Raw genomic sequence first — 19677 nt, 5'->3', positions numbered from 1 at the left:
AGTTGAGATAGTAATTAATCAGAAAAGCTACATGTCACTCGGGTGATTCTTGGGCTGCTATCACTCGAATTTTTTTAATGTTCACACAATACACATTTGATGTTCACAGAGTATATAAGTAATGTTCTATGAAATCTGACAGATTTATATATAATATGCAGTGATGTTTTATGATGTTTTTTCCGATATTCACATGATAAACAAGTGATGTTATGTAAAAATCGCGTTTGAGAGACGTGTAAAGTAACCAAATGTGTCAAATACTAAAAATAGTACATATAATGTTCATATAATATACATATGATGTTTTCTGATGTTTTTTATAATGTTCACGTGATATACACGTGATTACGTAAAAATCGTGTGAGAGGCGTGTAAATCACTCGTGTCGTGTGTGATAGACAGACTCTAATTAATTGCTCAAGGCTCAGACACGTATCACAGAACAATACAAAGCGAGGGGGAAATGCATGATGAAATATGCTCGGCAAGAGTGAAGACGCCATACAAGCTACGCCCACATTCACACGTTGGCAGTCTGTCCCTTCTTGGAGAGCAGCACCTCGTCGATGACCCTTTCAAGGTTGGTCTGCGCAGGCCCGCCCGGCAGCGTCGCCTTCACGGCCTTCTCCTTCCACTCCTCCGCGCGCCGGCGCATCTCTCGCCCCTTCTCCCCGTCCATGGCCTCCTTCAGAATGGCCGACACCTCGTCGCGCCGCACCACCCCGCCGATCTCCATCCCGACTCCCCACTCCGTCCGCTTGTACCGGCAGTTGGTCTGCTGCTCCGCGAAGAAGGGCCAGCTGAGCATGGGCACCCCCGCGCAGAGGCTCTCCAGGGTCGAGTTCCAGCCGGAGTGAGTCAGGAACACCCCGACCGCCTCATGCTGGAGCACCGCCTCCTGCGGGCACCATGTGGTCAGCAGCGCGCGGCCCTGAACGGCGGACGCGAACTCCGGCGGCAGCACGGCGGAGTCGCCCTTCACCAGGTCCGGCCGGATGTTCCACACGAACGGGTACCCGCTGTTGGCCAGGCCCCACGCGAACTCGAGCAGCTGCGAGTTGGTCATCACCGTGATGCTGCCGTAGTTCACGTACACCACGGAGCGCGGCGCGCGGCCAGCGAGCCACTCCAGGAGGCCCTCCTGCTCCTTCCAGAGGTTGGAGCCGAGCCCCGCGAGCGGGCTGCCGGCGGGGACCTCCAGGCGCTCGCGGAGGAGGAGCGGGCCGACGGGGTACACCGTCGGGAGGATCGCGCGCATGGCGTCCAGCGTGGCGCCCTCGAGGTCCTCGAAGGTGTTGACGATGACGCCGTCGGGGAGCGACAGCCGCTCGGCCTCGCGCAAGAGGAAGTTGAGCATGATGTCGGCGCGGTCCGTGGTGCGGATGAAGCTGGGGAAATCGCGCAGCTGCACGCCGTCGCACATGCCGCGCGCGCCGGTCACCACGGTGGCGAGTCGACCGCCATCGACGTCGTCCTCGAGGTCCGCGGCGTCCTTGAACGGCACGAGGCCCCAGTCGATGAGGCTCCTGTAGTTCCGGTAGCCCATGAATCCGCAGGCGCTGGCGGTCCAGAGCGCGGCGACGGGCACGCCGAACTCCCTGGCGGCGTCGAAGCCGAACGACATGACGGCGTCCGTGACGAGGCAGGTGACAGGCGGGGACCCAGCGTCGGCGTCGACCCTGGCGAGGAGCGCGAGGAGGTGCGGGAGGCAGGTGGTCATGGTGGAGTAGCAGAGCGCGGGGATGTCCTGCGTGGCGTCGGCGTCGGAGGGCGGGAGGCCGTCCGGGATGGCGTCGAAGCGGAATCCGGGCACGCGGTCCAGCGCGCCGCGCGAGTGGAGCAGGCGCCGGTGGTTGAACTCGGTGTTGACGAAGGTGACCTCGAAGCCCCGCGCGTGGAGGAGCTTGGCGAGCTTCAGCATGGGCGTCACGTGGCCCTGCGCCGGGTACGGCATGCACACGGCGTGCGGCCGCTGCCCCTCCGCCGCCGTCGTCAGTGACCACATGACCTCGCACTCGATCGCCTCGGGGAAGACTGGCTGGCACCTCTAAGCTCTAGTGGTCCGTGGAGCACAGTGGCGTGTGACTTCGTTGTGTGGGCAGCTGCTTCGAAAGTGACCTATTTTTATACTCGAGCAAACACGGCCAGCTTGTTGCCAGTTGCAGCGCACCGTGCGCTCTGAAATCCGCAGACCTTGACGCTCCCGCGCGCATGGAGCGCGTAGCTTGGCGCGTGTTTAGTCAGGTGCTGTTTGATCCGTTGATTAAAAATTAGAAGGCGAGTCGGAAAGATATTGCATAGTGTGTTTAGATACTAATAAATAAATAAATTATATAATTCGTTAGTATTTTACGAGACGAATTTTTTAAGCCTAACTAATCCGACATTAACATATGTTTACTGTAGCACCACATTGTTAAATCATAGACTAATTAGACTTAAAAGATTCGTCTCGTAAATTAGTCGTAAACGATGCAATTAGTTTCGTAATTAGTCTATATTTAATACTTCATGCATGTGTCCAAACATTTGTTGGGACAGTGACTAAAATTTAGGAAAGACAACCAAACACCCCCTTAGTAAAATACTCTCCCCGTACTAAAAAATTAAGTCGTCTTGGATAAAACTTGGTCAAACATAACTTTTAAGTTGTTGAGTTTAAAAATATAAAAACCATATATATAGATTTTTCTTGAAAAATACTTTCACAAAAATTTACATATATTATTTTTTGATAAATATTTTTATAAAAATAAAGAGTTAAAGTTATCTTTTAGAGACCGTATCACTGTCTAAAAATAACTTTATTATTAAGTACGGAGGGAGTACTTCTGAGGCTGCGGGAGTCCCATCACCTGTGGTGGTGGGCCTGGAAGCGTTGTCCGGTTTGCATGCACACTGCAGCCGATGAGCGGTGCTGCTTTTGGTGGCTGATCACCTTCCCCACCCGCCGTCTCCATTTTCTCCCTCGTTTCTTTTTGCTCTCCTCCCATCCGACGCCCTGCCTTCTTCAGTTTTTGCTCTGCAGATTCATGGGATGGGAGGGAAGCAAGCGTCGGCGGGCATGAGAGACTTAAACTATTTGACCTTTTTTTTTGAAGAAAATTTATGCTTGGCTTCATGAGAGATTTAGGGTCTTTTTGGCATGGCTTAGGCCCTGTTTAGATCCCACCCAAAAACTAAAAATTTTCAAGATTCCTCATCACATCAAATCTTACGGCATATGCATGGAGCATTAAATGTAGGTAAAAAGAATAACTAATTGCACAGTTTGCCTGTAATTGGCGAGACGAATCTTTTAAGCCTAAATAGTCCATAATTGGACAATTTTTACCAAATACAAACAAAAGTGCTACAGTAGCCGAAAACCAAAAATTTTCGGAACTAAACGCGCCCTTATGCTGGTTTCGGCTTCATCTATTTTACGTAAATCGAGGCACGGTAGCGTGAAGCCGTTTTATAAGCCGGGGTTAAAATAAACAAGAAGTCAGGAAAAGCCAGTTTTTCTGGCTTCACCGACTTTGACTTCACCAGTAAAGCCGTTTTGGATAAGTCGTGCCAAAAAAACTTTAAACTCATCTTTAAACTATCGATGTCACGAGTCCTGACGTCGAGGCGACACTTCTAAGCGCAACATCTTGACGTCGACCTCGGACGTACAGCGACCGATGCATTGTTAAATCGAAGCCGGGCATGAACCGAGGCCGAGCCCTGCTCGGGCTGACTGCCCTTGCTGCGCACTTTGCGTTGGGAAAGAAATAAAGAAAGAAGGGAATCGGTCAAGACGACGGAAGAAAATCCAGCGCCCAAGATTTTTCATCATGATGCCTCTCGTGTCGCCACTGCGCACCTATACTAGGGCTACATAGTAGGAGCACTGTGTTTGAGATTGAGATGGCAAGGGCATTTCAGGCCCCGTTTAGTTTCACCCAAAAACCAAAAATTTTTGTGTAGTATCCGTCACATCGAATCTTGCGGCACATGTATGGAGTACTAAATATAAACGGAAAAAAAAACTAATTACACAGTTCACCGAGAAATCGCGAGACGAAACTTTCGAACCTAATTAGTCCATAATTAGACACTAATTGCTAAATAACAACGAAAGTGCTACAGTAACCAAAATCTAAAAATTTTTGGATCTAAACGCGCCCTCAGTTCACTGGTGTTCTCTGCATGCCATTCCTTCCTTTGCTCATCAGTCATCATGTAGGAGTAGGTGATAGGATAGCCATCCATGTTCCATGCTCGTGCCTATGCTCATGCCCTGCATAACTGTGATAGTAGTACTTTTCTGTTTGGTCACAATCTGGTACCGGTACGTTTGAATACAGTGACTAAAATTTAGACGATGTGTCGTGAGGATATTATATTGGGTGTTTAGATACTAATTAAAAAAATAAATTACATAATTCATCAGGACTCTACGAGATGATTTTTTAGCCTAATTAATCTATCATTAGCATATGTTTACTGTAGCACCACATTGTCAAATCATAGACTAATTAGGTTTAAAAGATTCGTCTCGTAGATTAGTTACAAACTATACAATTAGTTTCGTAATTAATCTATATTTAATACTACATACATGTGTCAAACATTCGATGGGACAGCGATTAAAATTTAATAAAGACAACCAAACACCACTTAATCCTAACGAGTCTCTGGTTAGAATATAATATGCTCATCATCAGTCGTTTTTTCCTTGTAATAACTGAAAAAATAGGTGGTGCTCTATACTAGCAATAGTAATGTGCTGTTCATGAGAAGACCCCTAATGGCTACAGGGGCAGGGTTATGGGCTCTCAGGGTTCCGTCACGCAGTTGACACGTCGTACATGCTCAGTTATGCTTCCCTTCGCTACTCTATTTTTATTTGGAGATATTTATGATATATAATTAGTATCATTGGAAAGATCTTTGAATCTAGTTTTTTAATAAATTTATTTGGAGATATAAATGTTGTACGTATTTTCTACAAATCAAATTAAACTTGTGACACAAAAACCGGAAACGACAGATAATATGGAACAGAGGGAGTAGAGGCGAGCTACTCTACTAGAGCATGCATGCTTGCCTTGTTTGCTTGGGCTGTGCATGTCCAGTCTAGGCCGTACTAGGGCCTTGTTTAGATGACACCCAAATTCCAAGTTTTTTCACTCTCTCTCCATCACATCAATTTTTAGCCGCTTGCATGGAGTATTAAATGTAGGTAAAAAAATAACTAATTACACAGTTTAGTTGGAAATCACGAGATGAATCTTTTGAGCCTAGTTGGTCCACGATTGGACAATATTTGTCAAATAAAACAAAAGTGGTACTATTCATCGGATTGAAATTTTTTCACGATCTAAACGAGGCCTAGCTATAGAGAGCTACAACCATCACCCTGGCGGCCACGCCAATGTGCCATTCCACGTCAATATCTATACTCGTACCATAGTGCTCCTACTACCGTAGCCCTAGTGTAGGTGCGCAGTGGCTACACGAGAGGCATCTGATGAGAAATCTTGGGCGCTAGATTTTCTTCCGTCATCCTGACCGATTCCCTCCTTTCTTTATTTCTTTCCCAACGCAAAGTGTGCAGTCGACCAGCAGCCAACAGCAGTAGAGGCAGGTAGTTCGGGTAGGGCTCGGCCTTGGTTCGTCGCTAGCTTCGACTTGACAATGCATCGGTCGCTATACGTCCGACATCGTCGACCTCGACGTCATGCGTTCCGACGTCAAAACATCGGTCACGTCAACGCCGCTAGGATTTTCTGACGTGTACGGTCAGGCATCTCGACGTCAAGATCTATGACGTGTTACCTCGGCGCCAAATCTCATGACGCCAACCCTAAAGGTCCAAAGATAAGTTTAAGTTTCCTAAGGGACCAAACGTAAATTTTCTTCAAAAAAAATAATCAAATAGTAAAAAATTAGGGGAGGGGTCCTGCGTTCTTGGCGTCGAGGATGGACGTCCATGACGCGGTCGGACGCAGCGTCCTGCGCGAGCCCCAGTTCGTCCACTCATCCTCGCCGTAATGCAGCCCGACCACCATGAGCGCCAGCGCGCTTTCGAGCAGGGCGCCAGCAGCCGCGAGGACGTGCCACCACTTGCGCATTGCAGACTTTCTCAACGGCACGGGCGGCGTGGTCGTGGGACTGACGTCGAGCGGGCATAGTGCTGGCGTAGGTGCATCTAACTGATGGATAAGCAACACAACAGGTGACTGAGAAGAAGTATTTCTGTTTTTTAAAAGGCCGCACTTCCACATCGTGGAAGGCCTAAGGTTCGGTCGTTCGGAACCTACCCCGCGTCGGCCGGTTGCGTGCGCAAAGTTTTCACGGAGCAGGTAGCGTGCGGGCATATCTGGCCAATCGCGCACGACTCACCTCACCCCCGTCAGCTCTCAACTCACGCGTACAAACGACTTTTAACGAACTAAAAAAAGTAATAACTGCTAAACCAAATATCCAATTTAAATTTCGATTACACCATCAGATTTATTGCAATAAATTCTTCAACTTCTTTCACATCTTTGAGTATCACCACGCTTTCGATGCGCAAACTAAAACGTAGTATACTTTATCTTGTAAATTCTTCAACTTGGCTACCCCTTAAGAAAAGATAAACTAGGCGACACCAGAGTATAGCTTGCATCTTATTCTAGATGAGATATCAAAATGTTCTGTCATCCCAATGATACTCTCGTATATGGGCAAGAACAAGAAAATCTGGAATTCCTCGCGAGTAGAAAATCAGTAGCTCAAGAAAATAACTGTAACTCTCATTCTGTTAATCCAATGAAGTTGTAGCTTATATCGTTGGAAAGCTTATAATATTCTCCACAACTTCCTTATAAAAACATTTTTCCAAATTCTGCAGTTAACTTGGTCGAAGACGGTACACAACAGAAACTACTCTAGATTCCAAACAGCACAGATGCATTGTCTTATGATTTTTGTATCTCCATAACCAAAATAGTTATCAAGCTGATTCTTGTGCTCAGAGAAAGATATTGAAGTGTACTATTGTCCAGAATTTTCTCATAATTTTTGGTTATCCAAGAATAGAGATATAAACTAAAGAGTGTAGACTGCTCCAAAAAGACAGGATCAAGAGAATAGAAGAAAATCATAACACTGATCCTTATTGTGGAAACACCCAACAAGATCATTGTAATCATTACAAAAATTCGAAACAATCATAACCATAATGACAACTCAACAAACAATAAAGATGCACAATTCGATCATTGACTCAACTTGCGATACTATTGTGTTTTATTGTGCTAGGGGTAACAATCCTAAGACTTATCGTCAGATTACGCAAGAAGGTGGTGAAAAACAGTTCTAAAAACATATCAAACCAAGGAGTACAGATGAGAACCAAGACTTTAAAATAAGCATCAAGGAGGAGATAAATATCAAGGATAGATATATAGTAGAGAATAAAATATCAAGGTTTATAGAACAAGGATTTTATAGCAATTTTAAAATCTTAAGACAATAAATTTCTAACTAGGCTTACATCCTACAGTCAGCATTGCTCTGATACCACTTTGTAGCACCCAGTTTTAAGAACAAAACCAGATACACACCATATGTGAGTCCAGGAAGTCAAATATCACATATAGCTACAAATAAAGGTAATATCAAAAGACAATGCTTAAATAATAGCGTATTAGTATAAAGAATATAACATCAGAGTATAGATAGTAAAAAGACAATTCCGATCTTTGGGTGAAGACTCCAAATTAACAGAGACAACTGACTGGTTGATCACAAGCCTAATTTCTTCAAACTCTAGCAATCTGGTATCCATTCGGGGTTTTACCAAAGATTTAAAGAGTAAAGCAAGCATAAGTACATGTCGTACTCAACAAATATAACATGGAGTTCATGAGGCTCAAAAGGCTGACACTGGTTTAACTACGATTAGCTTTTAATGAGTCCTGATTTTAGCAATTGAGTAGCAATAAGTTTATCCACAAGCCCATATAAACACATGATCAGGTAAACATGAATAATAAATAGCATAAACAGTAATAATTAGTTAGCATCTTTATTATCAGTATTATCAGTGTTCATCATCTATTCCATAAGAGTACCAAGGCCGCTCATGACCGTGAGCATGGCTGATATACCAGTTTTACACTCTGCAGAGGTTGTACATTTTCATTGTGAGTCATGATTTATCCTTTCACCCGAGGTGATCAGCCTCTTGACCCACTACCAAGGAAGGTCAGCAGAGTTTACTACAAAGCCTTTCAAAGGTTCATCTAACAAGTTAGGGCTATTAGATTCACTCGGCAAATAGATGTAGAGCCCCTCTTCTCGATGACACATTGACGTGCAATCTATACACATGGGGACAGAGGCCGCACTATACTTGATTCGGTAAGCTATTCTTACGCTAATAAAGGTAACCACTAACAAGCTAGAAAATGTTCTCATACTGAGCTAAAGCTAGAGCCATATAGCCCTCACAGTTATACTGTAAGTCTCAGATGATCACTTACAGATAAGTTCTTAGGAAGAGAAATCTAGAGCACCATAAAAATAGCCCAATGCTCTAGCCCCCTTGTTCCATGTTACTAAAAAATATCTTTTAGTGTTTATTGCATATACCATTAGTCAAATTATAAGATCATGGCTTTAGTTAAGCACTAGCATCATACTACCCAATGCAATAGCCCACAGGTATCAAGGTACAAGGTATAAAGTACTAGAAAATCCTTAGTGGCAGTCAAAGTAGACACATGCAGTATGAATTAAGTAATTAAAGGTGTATATAACAACAAGGAAGATCCCATGCTATACTTGCCATAAATACCGATCCTTCGGTAAGCTTTAATCTTCAATGTTCTTCTTCTTCTTGATCACCACGTATATCTCACCGACTGGACTTAATCATAAAGCACCACACAAGCATCCATGCAATCATACACGAAGCAAATAATATATTTAAATTAGAACAGTACACCAAACATAAAATCAAGATAAATAGTTTGTAAAACGAATCTACGTCTCGCTACGAACACACAGACGCGAAGAGCACGAGATTTGCTCATAGGAGAAAATATAAAATTGTTAGCTTCATGTGTTTTAATTATATAAAAACATATATAAAATATTTTATAGAGATTATAATTTAAGTCAAATTTAGATTTGATTTATAAAACTAAAGTGAAATAAATCATATTTTATTTATAAAATCCAGTTGCATAATTGTTATTTAAGATATAATTCAAACTATGAAATTCTAGTATTAATGACATGATAAACACTATTACTAACGCATAGATCTCATCGCTATGAATCTAACGCAACTTAAATAGACTAAAACAGAGTTAAAACGTAGAATATATGATTTAAACAAGATTTTCTTTAATAAAATAATAGATTAAATCTAATCATGAATTTTAAAAGTTGAAAACATATCTAAAAGTAGTATGAACATGTAGGTTATGAAATTACAAACCTAATGCAGTTTGAACGGGTCAAATCGGAGTTAAAACGGAGAAGTTATGGCTAAAACAAAATTAGTGGCAAATCTGTAAATAGCTAAAAACATATTTTAGACTTAACCGAAACAAAATACGCTTTCAAAAGAAGAAAACAAAATCTGTAAACATGTTTTGGGCCGCGGGTTAAATTAGTAGAAAAGATAGGGTCTCTTTAGTAAAACAGCCACATGAAGGGGTAAGTTCTATTCCTAGCCCTTGATCTAGATTTGGACGACCAGGATCGAAATAGGAAGAAAGAGGGAGGAGGCTATCGCCGGAACAGTAGCCGGCGTGGGTCAGTGTGTTGGCTGGGCTGGCCTACGCGAGTTGGGCCGAGTGGGAGGGAAGCGGGGCAGGCCTTTGGGCGAGGAGGAGGCCAGTCCGAAGAAAACCGTGGGCCAAAAGTCAAGGCTTGCGCAATTTTTTTTCCAAATTTGATTTTTCTAATACTTTTTCGAATGGATTTCAAATTCATTTGAACCTTGAATCAAAACCAAATTTAAATATTATTTAAAATATACTTTCAATTCAAAGAAAACTTAAATTTTTTTGTAAGCTTTCCAAGAATAAATTTTACACCTTTTTAAATTCTTTTACTTTCAAATTTTATTTTCTATTCTTTTCTTTTACTTCAAAGCCATTTTTAATTTATTTCCAAAAGCATTTCGAATGTTTTCAATTTGCATCAAATCCACATAAAACAAAGAAACAAATGCACCAGCATGTATGCACATCCATGTTGCTAGCTTATGATGGATTTTAATTTAATGAAAATTTTTATCTTCCTAGGTTTTTATGAGCACAAAATTCATAAATGAATTATTTTAATCCTATTTTCAAAAGTGCAAATTTTAAGGTGTTATGATTCTACCCCCTTAAGATGAATCTCATCCTCGAGATTCGGATGATGTCGACTAGGAGATAGAGATACTCCGTCTTTGGATTCTTCTTCACTTCCTCGTGTAGTTTCATCGTCTTCTTGTTAAGGATTTCACTTTACTCTGCATACCTGTTAATCTTACTCTAAGTAACCTACCAAACTAATTTCAAGATTCTAACAGATACTCCAAACAACGCTCAGGTAATTCCAATCACTAGGCCACTTTTCCTATATACCAATTCTCTTTCTTAAAATATCCACCTTCCAGCGAAGCCTGACGAATCTCTTGGTCAGAAAGAAATTCTACTACCAATTTTCAAAACATTAAGGATTTCGGTCAAGTTGCTCGAACTTGGAATACAATTCTTAATCCTTGGTGTCAGCCGAACCTTCTTAGCATGACTCTCCATTGCTAAGGGCATCAGCCATGACTTTGCTCCTTGAAGTAATAGCACTTTTCCAAGTTATAACTAATTTCACTCCAACGAGGATAACACAAGCTCAAGACCAACTTAGTGAAGATGTCCTGTAGATTCTTGCAACCCTCCTATATGTCACTTTTACTTCAAGAAGATATTACTTCCATGCTCCATAATGGATAACTCTAGATAACATGTTAGGTAGTTCAACTCATGCTTCCTTAGTAGACTTAATGAAGAAGCCACTACTTTTTTTCTCGTATAAGGACACATTCCACACCTTGACAGGGGCATTATTGTAGATGTGAAGCTCTCGTCTGGATCTGGCAAAGCTAATATATAGGTTTTACTTCATCCTTTTCTTGGATTCCCTCAAACACTTACCTGAAGTTTCTTGATCTAAACTAAGTTAAAAACTTCTCCGGTTGCTCTACCAAAATCATGATGATCTTGGTTAAATCTCCCTTAAACCTTTAATCAAACCTCATTGAGACTCTGAACTTCTTTCATATCTTTGAGTACCACCACGCTTCCGCTGCGCAAACTAAAACATAGAATACTTCATCTTGTAAATTCTTCAACTTGGCTACCTCCTTAAGAAAAGATAAACTAGGGGACACCAAAGTATAGCTTGCATCTCATTCTAGACGAGTTAACTAATATCAAGATATTCTGTCATCCCAATAATACTCTCGTATATGGGCAAGAACAAGAAAATATGGAATTCCTCGCGAGTAGAAAATCAGTAGCGTAGGAAAACAACTGTAACTCTCATTCTGTTAATCCAATGAAGTTGTAGCTTATATCATTGGAAAGCTTATAACATTCCCCACAACTTCCTTATAAAACATTTTTCTAAATTCTACAGTTAACTTGGTCAAAGATGGTACACAATAGAAACTACTCTAGATTCTAAACAGCGCAGATGCATCATTTTATGATTTTCGTATCTCCATAACCAAAATAGTTATCAAGCTAATTCTTGCGCTAAGAGAAAGATATTGAAGTGTACTATTGTCCAGAATTTTCTCATGATGTTTGGTTGTCCAAGAATAGAGATATAAACCGAAGAGTGTAGACTGCTCCGAAAAGATAGGATCAAGAGAACAGAAGAAAACCATAACCCAACTACTTATTGCACTGATCCTTATACCTTAGGCCTATAAACTAAATTAAATTGTGGGAACACCCAATAAGATCATTGCAATTATTACAAAGATTCAAAACAATCATAAGCATAATGACAACTCAACAAACAATAAAGATGCACAATTTGATCATTGATTCAACTTGCGATACTATCGTTTTTATTATGCTAGGGGTAACAATCCTAAGATTTATCGTCAGATTACACAAGAAGATGATGAGAAACAGTTCTAAAAGCATATCAAACCAAGGAGTAGAGATGAGAACCAAGACTTTAAAATAAGCATCAAGGAGGAGATAAATATCAATGATAGATATATAGTTGAGAAGAAAATACCAAGGTTTATAGAACAAGGATTTTATAGCAATTTCAAAACCTTAAGATGGTAAATTTCTAACTAGGCTTGCGTTCTACAGTCAGCATTGCTCCGATACCACTTTGTAGCACCTGGTTTTAAGTATAAAACTAGATACACACCATATGTGAGCCCAGGAAGTCAAATCTCACATATAGCTACAAATAAAGGTAATATCAAAAGACAATGCTTAAATACATAGTGTATTAGTATATAGAATATAACCTCAGAGTATAGATAGCGGAAAGACAATTTTGATCTTTGGGTGAAGACTCCAAATCCACAGGGACAACTGATTGGTTGATCACAAGCCTAATTTCTCTAAACTCTAGTAATCTGGTACCCATCTAGGGGTTTTCCAAAGATTTAAAGAGTAAAGTAAGCATAAGTACATGTCGTACTCAACAAATATAACATAGAGTTCATGAGGCTGAAAAGGCTGACACTGGTTTAACTATAATTAGCTTTTAATGAGTCCTGATTTTAGTAATTGAGTAGCAACAAGTTTATCCACAAGCCCATATAAACACATGATCAGGTAAACATGAATAATAAATATCATAAATAGTAATTATTAGTGAGCATCTTTATCATCAGTATCATCAATGTTCATCATCTATTCCATAAGGGTTCCAAGGCCGCTCGTGACCGTGAGCATGGCTGATATACCAATTTTACACTCTGCAGAGGTTGTATATTTTTACTGTGAGTCATGATTTACCCTTTCACCCGAGGTGATCAGCCTCTTGACCCACTGCCAAAGAAGGTTGGCAGGGTTCACTATGAAGCCTTTCAAAGGTTCGTCTAATAAGTTAGGGCTATTAGATTCACTCGGCAAACAGATGTAGAGCCTCCCTTCCCGATCGCACATTGACGTGCAACCTATACACATGGGGACAAAGGCCGCACTATACCCGATTCGACAAACCATTCTTACGCCAATAAAGATAACCACTAACAAGCTAGAAAATATTCTTATACTGAGCTACAGCCAGAGCCATATAGCCCTCATAGTTGTACTGTAAGTCCCGAATGATCACTTACAGATAAGTCCTTAGGAAGAGAAATCTAGAGCACCATAAAAATAGCCCAATATTCTAGTCCCCTTGTTCTATGTTGCTAAAAAGCATCTTTTAGTATTTATTGCATATACCATTAGTCAAGTTATAAGATCGTGGCTTTAGTTGAGCACTAGCATCATACTACCCAATGCAATAGCCCACAGATATTAAGGTACAAGGTATAAAATACTAGAAAATCCTTAGTGACAGTCAAGGTAGACATATGCAGTATGAATTAAATGATTAAAGGTGTATAGGATAACAAGGAAGATCACATGCTATACTTGCCTTAAACACCGATCCTTCGGTAAGCTTTAATCTTCAATGGTCTTCTTCTTCTTCTTCTTGATCACCACGTATATCTCACCAACTGGACTTAATCATAAAGCACCACACAAGCATATATGCAATCATACACGAAGCAAACAATATATCTAAATTAGAACAGTACATCAAACATAAAATCAAGATAAAAAGTTTGTAAAACAAATCTACGTCTCGCTACGAACACACAGACGCGAAGAGCACGCTAATCGAAGCTACGGTGAAAAAGATACATCTACCGAAATATTTACTCATAGGAGAAAATATAAAACTGTTAGCTTTATGTGTTTTAATTATATAAAAACATATATAAGATATTTTATAGAGATTATAATTTAAGTCAAATTTAGATTTAATTTATAAAACTAAAGTGAAACAAATCATATTTTATTTATAAAATCCAGTTGCATAATTGTTATTTAAGATATGATTCAAACTATGAAATTCCAGTATTAATGACATGATAAACACCATTACTAACACATAGATCTCATCGCTATGAATCTAACGCAACTTGAATGGACTAAAACAGAGTTAAAACACAGAATATATGATTTAAACAAAATTTCCTTTAATAAACTAATAGATTAAATCTAATCATAAATTTTTAAAGTTAAAAACATATCTAAAAGTAGTATGTGGTTATGAAATTACGAACCTAACGTAATTTGAGCGGATCAAATCGGAGTTAAAACGGAGAAGTTATGTCTAAAACAAAATCAGTGGCAAATCTATAAATAGCTGAAAACGTATTTTAGAATTAACCGAAACAAAATACGCTTTCAAAAGAAGAAAACAAAATTTGTAAACATGTTTTGGACTGCGGGTTAAATTAGTAGAAAAGAGAGGGTCTCTTTAGTAAAACAGCCACGCGAAGGGGTAAGTTCTATTCCTAGCCCTTGATCTAGATTTGGATGGCCAGGATCGAAACAGGAATTGAGAGGGAGGAGGCTACCGTCGGAACAGTAGCCGGCGTGGGTCGGTTGCTGGCTGGCCTGGCCTGAGCGAGTTGTGCCGAGCGGGAGGGAAGCGGGGCAGGCCTTCGGGCGGGGAGGAGGAGGCCAGGCCGAAGAAAACCGTGGGCCAAAAGGCAAGGCTTGCGCAATTTTTTTTCAAATTTGATTTTTTCTAATACTTTTTCCAATGGATTTCAAATTCATTTGAACCTTGAATCAAAACCAAATTTAAATATTATTTAAAATATACTTTCAATTCAAAGAAAACTTAAAATTTTTGGTAAGCTTTCCAAGAATAAATTTTACACCTTTTTAAATTCTTTTACTTTTAAATTTTCTTTTCCATTCTTTTCTTTTACTTCAAAGCTATTTTTAATTTATTTCCAAAAGCATTTCGAATGTTTTCAATTTGCATCAAATCCACACAATACAAAGAAACAAATGCATCGATATGTATGCACATCCATGTTACTAGCTTATGATGGATTTTAATTTAATGAAAAATATATCTTCCTAGGTTTTTATGAGCACAAGATTCATAAATGAATCATTTTAATCCTATTTTCAAAAGTGCAAATTTTAGGGTGTTACAAGCAGAGACGATGTTCTAGGTTCACATAACAATGTTCCAACTTCCTAAGAAAATGTTCTCGGTTGAGAACAACAGTATTATAATTTTATGTTCATGAAATTGGTATTATAATATACATGAAAATAAATAAATAAATACATGACATAAAATAAAAAATAATAAAGTCTAGATCAAAACATAAGGAAAAAAATAAAAACACGTAATAGAGAGAATTTAAAAGAACTTCACATGAATACTATTCAAAAATCCTAAAATATACTATAGAACACCACATATGTACTGAGTGAAAATCACTAAATACACAATAGAGCATCACTAAATACACCATATAACATCGCATATATATTACATGAACACCACTAACTATATCATAGAACATCATATGTATACTAAGTAAACATCATAGAACATAACTATATACTACGTGAACATCATAGAACCAATAGAAGCAAGAAAAAACAATAAAAAACAATAAAAAATCAAAAGAAAAAAAGAAAACATAAGATGAAAAAGTACATCACAATTACAACACGTGAACATCACAAAAAAACATCTTAGAATATCACATGTGGTGTACATGAATATCACAAAAAACATCATAGAATATGACATATATATACCACGTGAACATCGTAAAATACATTATCAAACATCACGTGTATAATATATAAACACAACATCTCATAGAATATAGAAAATAAAAAATAAACACAAAAAAATAATTAAGTAAGGTAAAATAGAAAAATAAAAAATAAAAAATCTATAGAAAACATAAAGACAAAGAGAAAAGAAAAAGAAAGAAAACAAAAAGAATAAAAAATAAAATAAATTAAAATATGACAAACAAAATAATTAATCATAGTAAAAACAAAAAATATAAAAAATAAAAAGAATAATAAAAAATCACATGAAACAAAAAATAAAAAAATAAAAAATTTGAAGAAAAGAATTAAAAAATAATAAGAAAAGGAAAGGAAAGAAAAAAGAAATAAAAGAAACATAAAAATACATAAATGAAAAGTATAATAAAAATCACATAAAAAAAGGAAATAAAAATAAAAATGAAGCACGAAAAGAAAAAAGAGAAAGGCAAAAGAAAAGAAAAGAAAAAGAAAAAGAAAAGAAACAAGAAGAATAAGAAAACAAAGAAAAAAAAAGAAACTAACCTACGATTGATTTGCGCGTGCAGTTCCTTCCCGCACGTCGTTCCCGCGCGCTGTTCGGCGGAGGCATGATTACCGGCTTGCGAGCAACAAATCATAGTTTGTGCCAACAGATCTGCAAGGTTGTAAAAAAAGGCAAAGAAGTTCATTAGAGTGTGTTGGACAAGATCGACGACACTTCCTGTGCGCACTGGCCTGGAACTGGAAGTTGCTGGCCGCGGGTAGCCAAACCAACCCATTTTGGTGTTCTTGGCATCTTGGACTCGCGATGGTTGATGACATCTTGGAGGCTGGTGACATCGGCAAAGGCCTCTTCGTAGCAGCAATGGTGGAGTTTGCCAGTTTTGGCCTAAATCCAACAGGTCCACTTATTAAAGAATATAAGATTTTTTTTTATTTTGTCAAGACAAAATGGCTGTAACTAAGTTTAGTTTTTTTTAGCAATTGTAATTAAGTTTAGTGGTGGCCATGGACATGCCCGTAGATGCGACCAAGATCACTGTACTTAATGTTGTAGGTCAAGGTTCCAAAATTTTTTTAGAGTTGAAGGGCGACAACCCGGCCTTTATATTGCAAAGACCATCAGTTAAGTGTTTTTATATCATTCCTCACATCAGAAACACTCAACACCGCGAACGAACCCTAGAAACTTTTTAAGAGCTAGAAGATGAAAAAGAAGACGGCGGGCTACATGTTCCAATTTTCGATTTGTATGTTTTCAATGGTCATAGCTGAGATTACTAAAATTCATGAATTCCAAAATTTGGAGTCCAGAGAAATTAAACAAAATGATTTTATGGTGCTTAATAAATTAGAAAAAAGAGAACGGCATGAGATTCAAGACATGTTTGGTGCGTGTGCGTGCCTACACATGCCCCGTCGGCAACGAAGCCATGTCAAAAGTGTGACCGACGAGGTCACCACACACTGGGCAAACCGTGACATGCAAAACGAACTAGGGCCTTGTTTAGATCACCTCCAAATTTTAAGTTTTTTCACTTTCTTTTCATCACATCAATTTTTAGACGTATGTATAGAGCATTAAATATAGGTAAAAAAAATAACTAATTACATAGTTTGGTTGTAAATCACGAGACGAATCTTTTGAGCCTAGTTAGTCCATGATCGGACAAAGTTTGTCAAATACAAACGAAACGTGCTACAGTGTCCAGATTGCAAAAATTTGCAATCTAAACCAGACCTAGGTGAGCGTGGCGAGGGCCGACGTACTGCCTGCGGCGGCAAACTAAACACGCAACTAACTTCTAGCCCCAAAGCTAGAATTGTGCTCATCGGAGTCTTAATCCCCTCCCAATGCTCCCCTCACTGCAAATAACTTACGGTGAGGGTGGGGACAATAGCAATTACTCCGTACGTGCGAGGGTGGCCACGAGGACGGGTCTTGTCAGATTTTATTAGGCTTGGCTTAATTTTATTAAATCAAAATCTAATAAAATCATAACGTATAGATTAAATGCCAGGTACAATAAAACTGCGTGATGGGATGAACACGGGGGCGGTCAGAATCGGACATCCACGGCATGGTGGTGCCGAGTGGGCTGGTTTAGTCATTTGAACTGATTAATGACGAGTTGATTGTGGTTGGTGGTTGAATTTGTAAAGGTCATGATTATGGCCATGGTTACTGGTAATTCTTTGTTAATATGATCGCGGTTGCTGGTAACTAATAAACGCCTTCATGACGTCCAGATTCACATCTGTCTCTTCGCTCTGCATCTCTCCTGCCTACAAGAAGGGTGCTCGCCTTTAGTTTCACACCTGAAACATACACATTAAGTACACCATGGCTCTTCTATTATCGTTGCTTTCTAGTTTCCCCTTCTCAACTCTTGCATGCATAGGCGTTGGGAGAGCATGCCTTCAGAACCACGCCTGCGTCTGTGATGCCTGCTCAGGTATGCCAGGCGATCAGGTTTTTGGGGAGCGTCTAACGCGACAGTTCACTGATCATCTGCATCTTCTTTTCCGGTGGACGTTTGCGGGACTGCACTGCAAACACCTTCCTGCATCTGACTTTGGTCTGCGACTTCGAGCAACATACTATGTCGACTAGTACACATGGAGCCACCGGAGCCTTCGGTTATGGTCCCTCCACTGGGCATATTTATAATCTTATTGTTTCTGTGTTTAGTATTGCTTACGATCAATAAGTTCGCAATGGTTGCTACTGTAGCGATTAATTGTAGTTCACACATGGACATATATGATGTCATGAATTTACTAATATTTTTCTAGATTAAATTAAACATGAAAATGTCTAAATATCTATCAATCCAAAAATAAAATATTAGACAATTTTCTATTAGTGGTTTTGCTGCTGCGTTGAAGCGAATGCATTTGATGATCCAAATTATAAGAGATGACGTGCTAAGATGATTCTGTGGTTGATTGCTATGAGTTGCTACCACGCCACATAGGGAAAACCAAATAGTTTACTCCTGAGGAGGAGAAAGCTTCAAGGTTGTCGATAACCTTTTTCGAGGCACCGTGGTTAGCGCTCTTGCAGACAACACTGTGGACGTCTACATGTCATACACAATTGGCAAAGGAATATGGGATGCACTTGAAGCAAAATTCGGTGTTTCTGATGCTGGTAGCAAGTTGTACATCGTGGAACAGTTGTTTAACCACAGAATGGTTGATAATTATTCGATAATGGAACAGGCTCACCAGATACATGCACTACTTATGGAACTCGAGCGTTTCCATGTGTTGTTTGACAAGTTTGTGACTAGCGGTATCATCACTAAGTTGATGTCTTCTTGGAGGGATTTTGCTACATCTCTAAAACACAATGCCCCCGTTCGCTGGTCTGAAACTTGGCTGAAACTGACTGAAAACACTGTTCCCGCTGAATTGTTGTGAGAGAAAAACACTGTTCTGACTGAAAAAAAGAAGCCGAACAAGCCGAATATGGGGTAAGCCGAGAAAAGTTTAGCGTGGCTGAGTTTATTAGATCGCTTGATGTTGAGAAGCCAAGAGCAAAAGACAACACTCGTGAGAAAGGAATTGAGTCTTCTTGTGCTAATTTGGTGAAGAAGAAAAACTCGTGCCGCTTGTAATAAGAAACCGAAGAATAGCGAGAAAACAATTAAAAGCCAAAGGGAACAACCACGTTCAATATGCCAGCAATTGGACCCGATAAAGTTTGGCTATGGATACACTAGGGTGTATGGAGGGAAGACCAACACAGTGTAATAAAGACAATATATTATTGTAAAAAGTGTAAAAAGTAAAATTTTCAATAGGAAAATCCAAATATTAA

The 19677-nt window shown here is 39.6% G+C and overlaps 1 protein-coding gene across 1 annotated transcript; it reads right to left on the bottom strand.

Moving 5' to 3' along the window:
• Nucleotides 1-403: 403 nt before the first annotated feature.
• On the bottom strand, nucleotides 404-2099 carry LOC136513355 ((R)-mandelonitrile beta-glucosyltransferase-like). The gene has a single exon (XM_066507350.1). It carries the CDS (start codon nucleotides 2006-2008, stop codon nucleotides 524-526), a length of 1485 nt encoding a protein of 494 aa, XP_066363447.1. The 5' UTR covers nucleotides 2009-2099; the 3' UTR covers nucleotides 404-523.
• Nucleotides 2100-19677: the final 17578 nt, after the last annotated feature.

The sequence above is a fragment of the Miscanthus floridulus genome, chromosome 16 (genome assembly GCF_019320115.1).
Source record: "Miscanthus floridulus cultivar M001 chromosome 16, ASM1932011v1, whole genome shotgun sequence".
In the NCBI taxonomy this organism is placed as follows: domain Eukaryota; kingdom Viridiplantae; phylum Streptophyta; class Magnoliopsida; order Poales; family Poaceae; genus Miscanthus; species Miscanthus floridulus.
The sequence above is the reverse complement of the archived record's forward strand: the minus strand, read 5'-3'. Positions and strand labels throughout refer to the sequence as shown.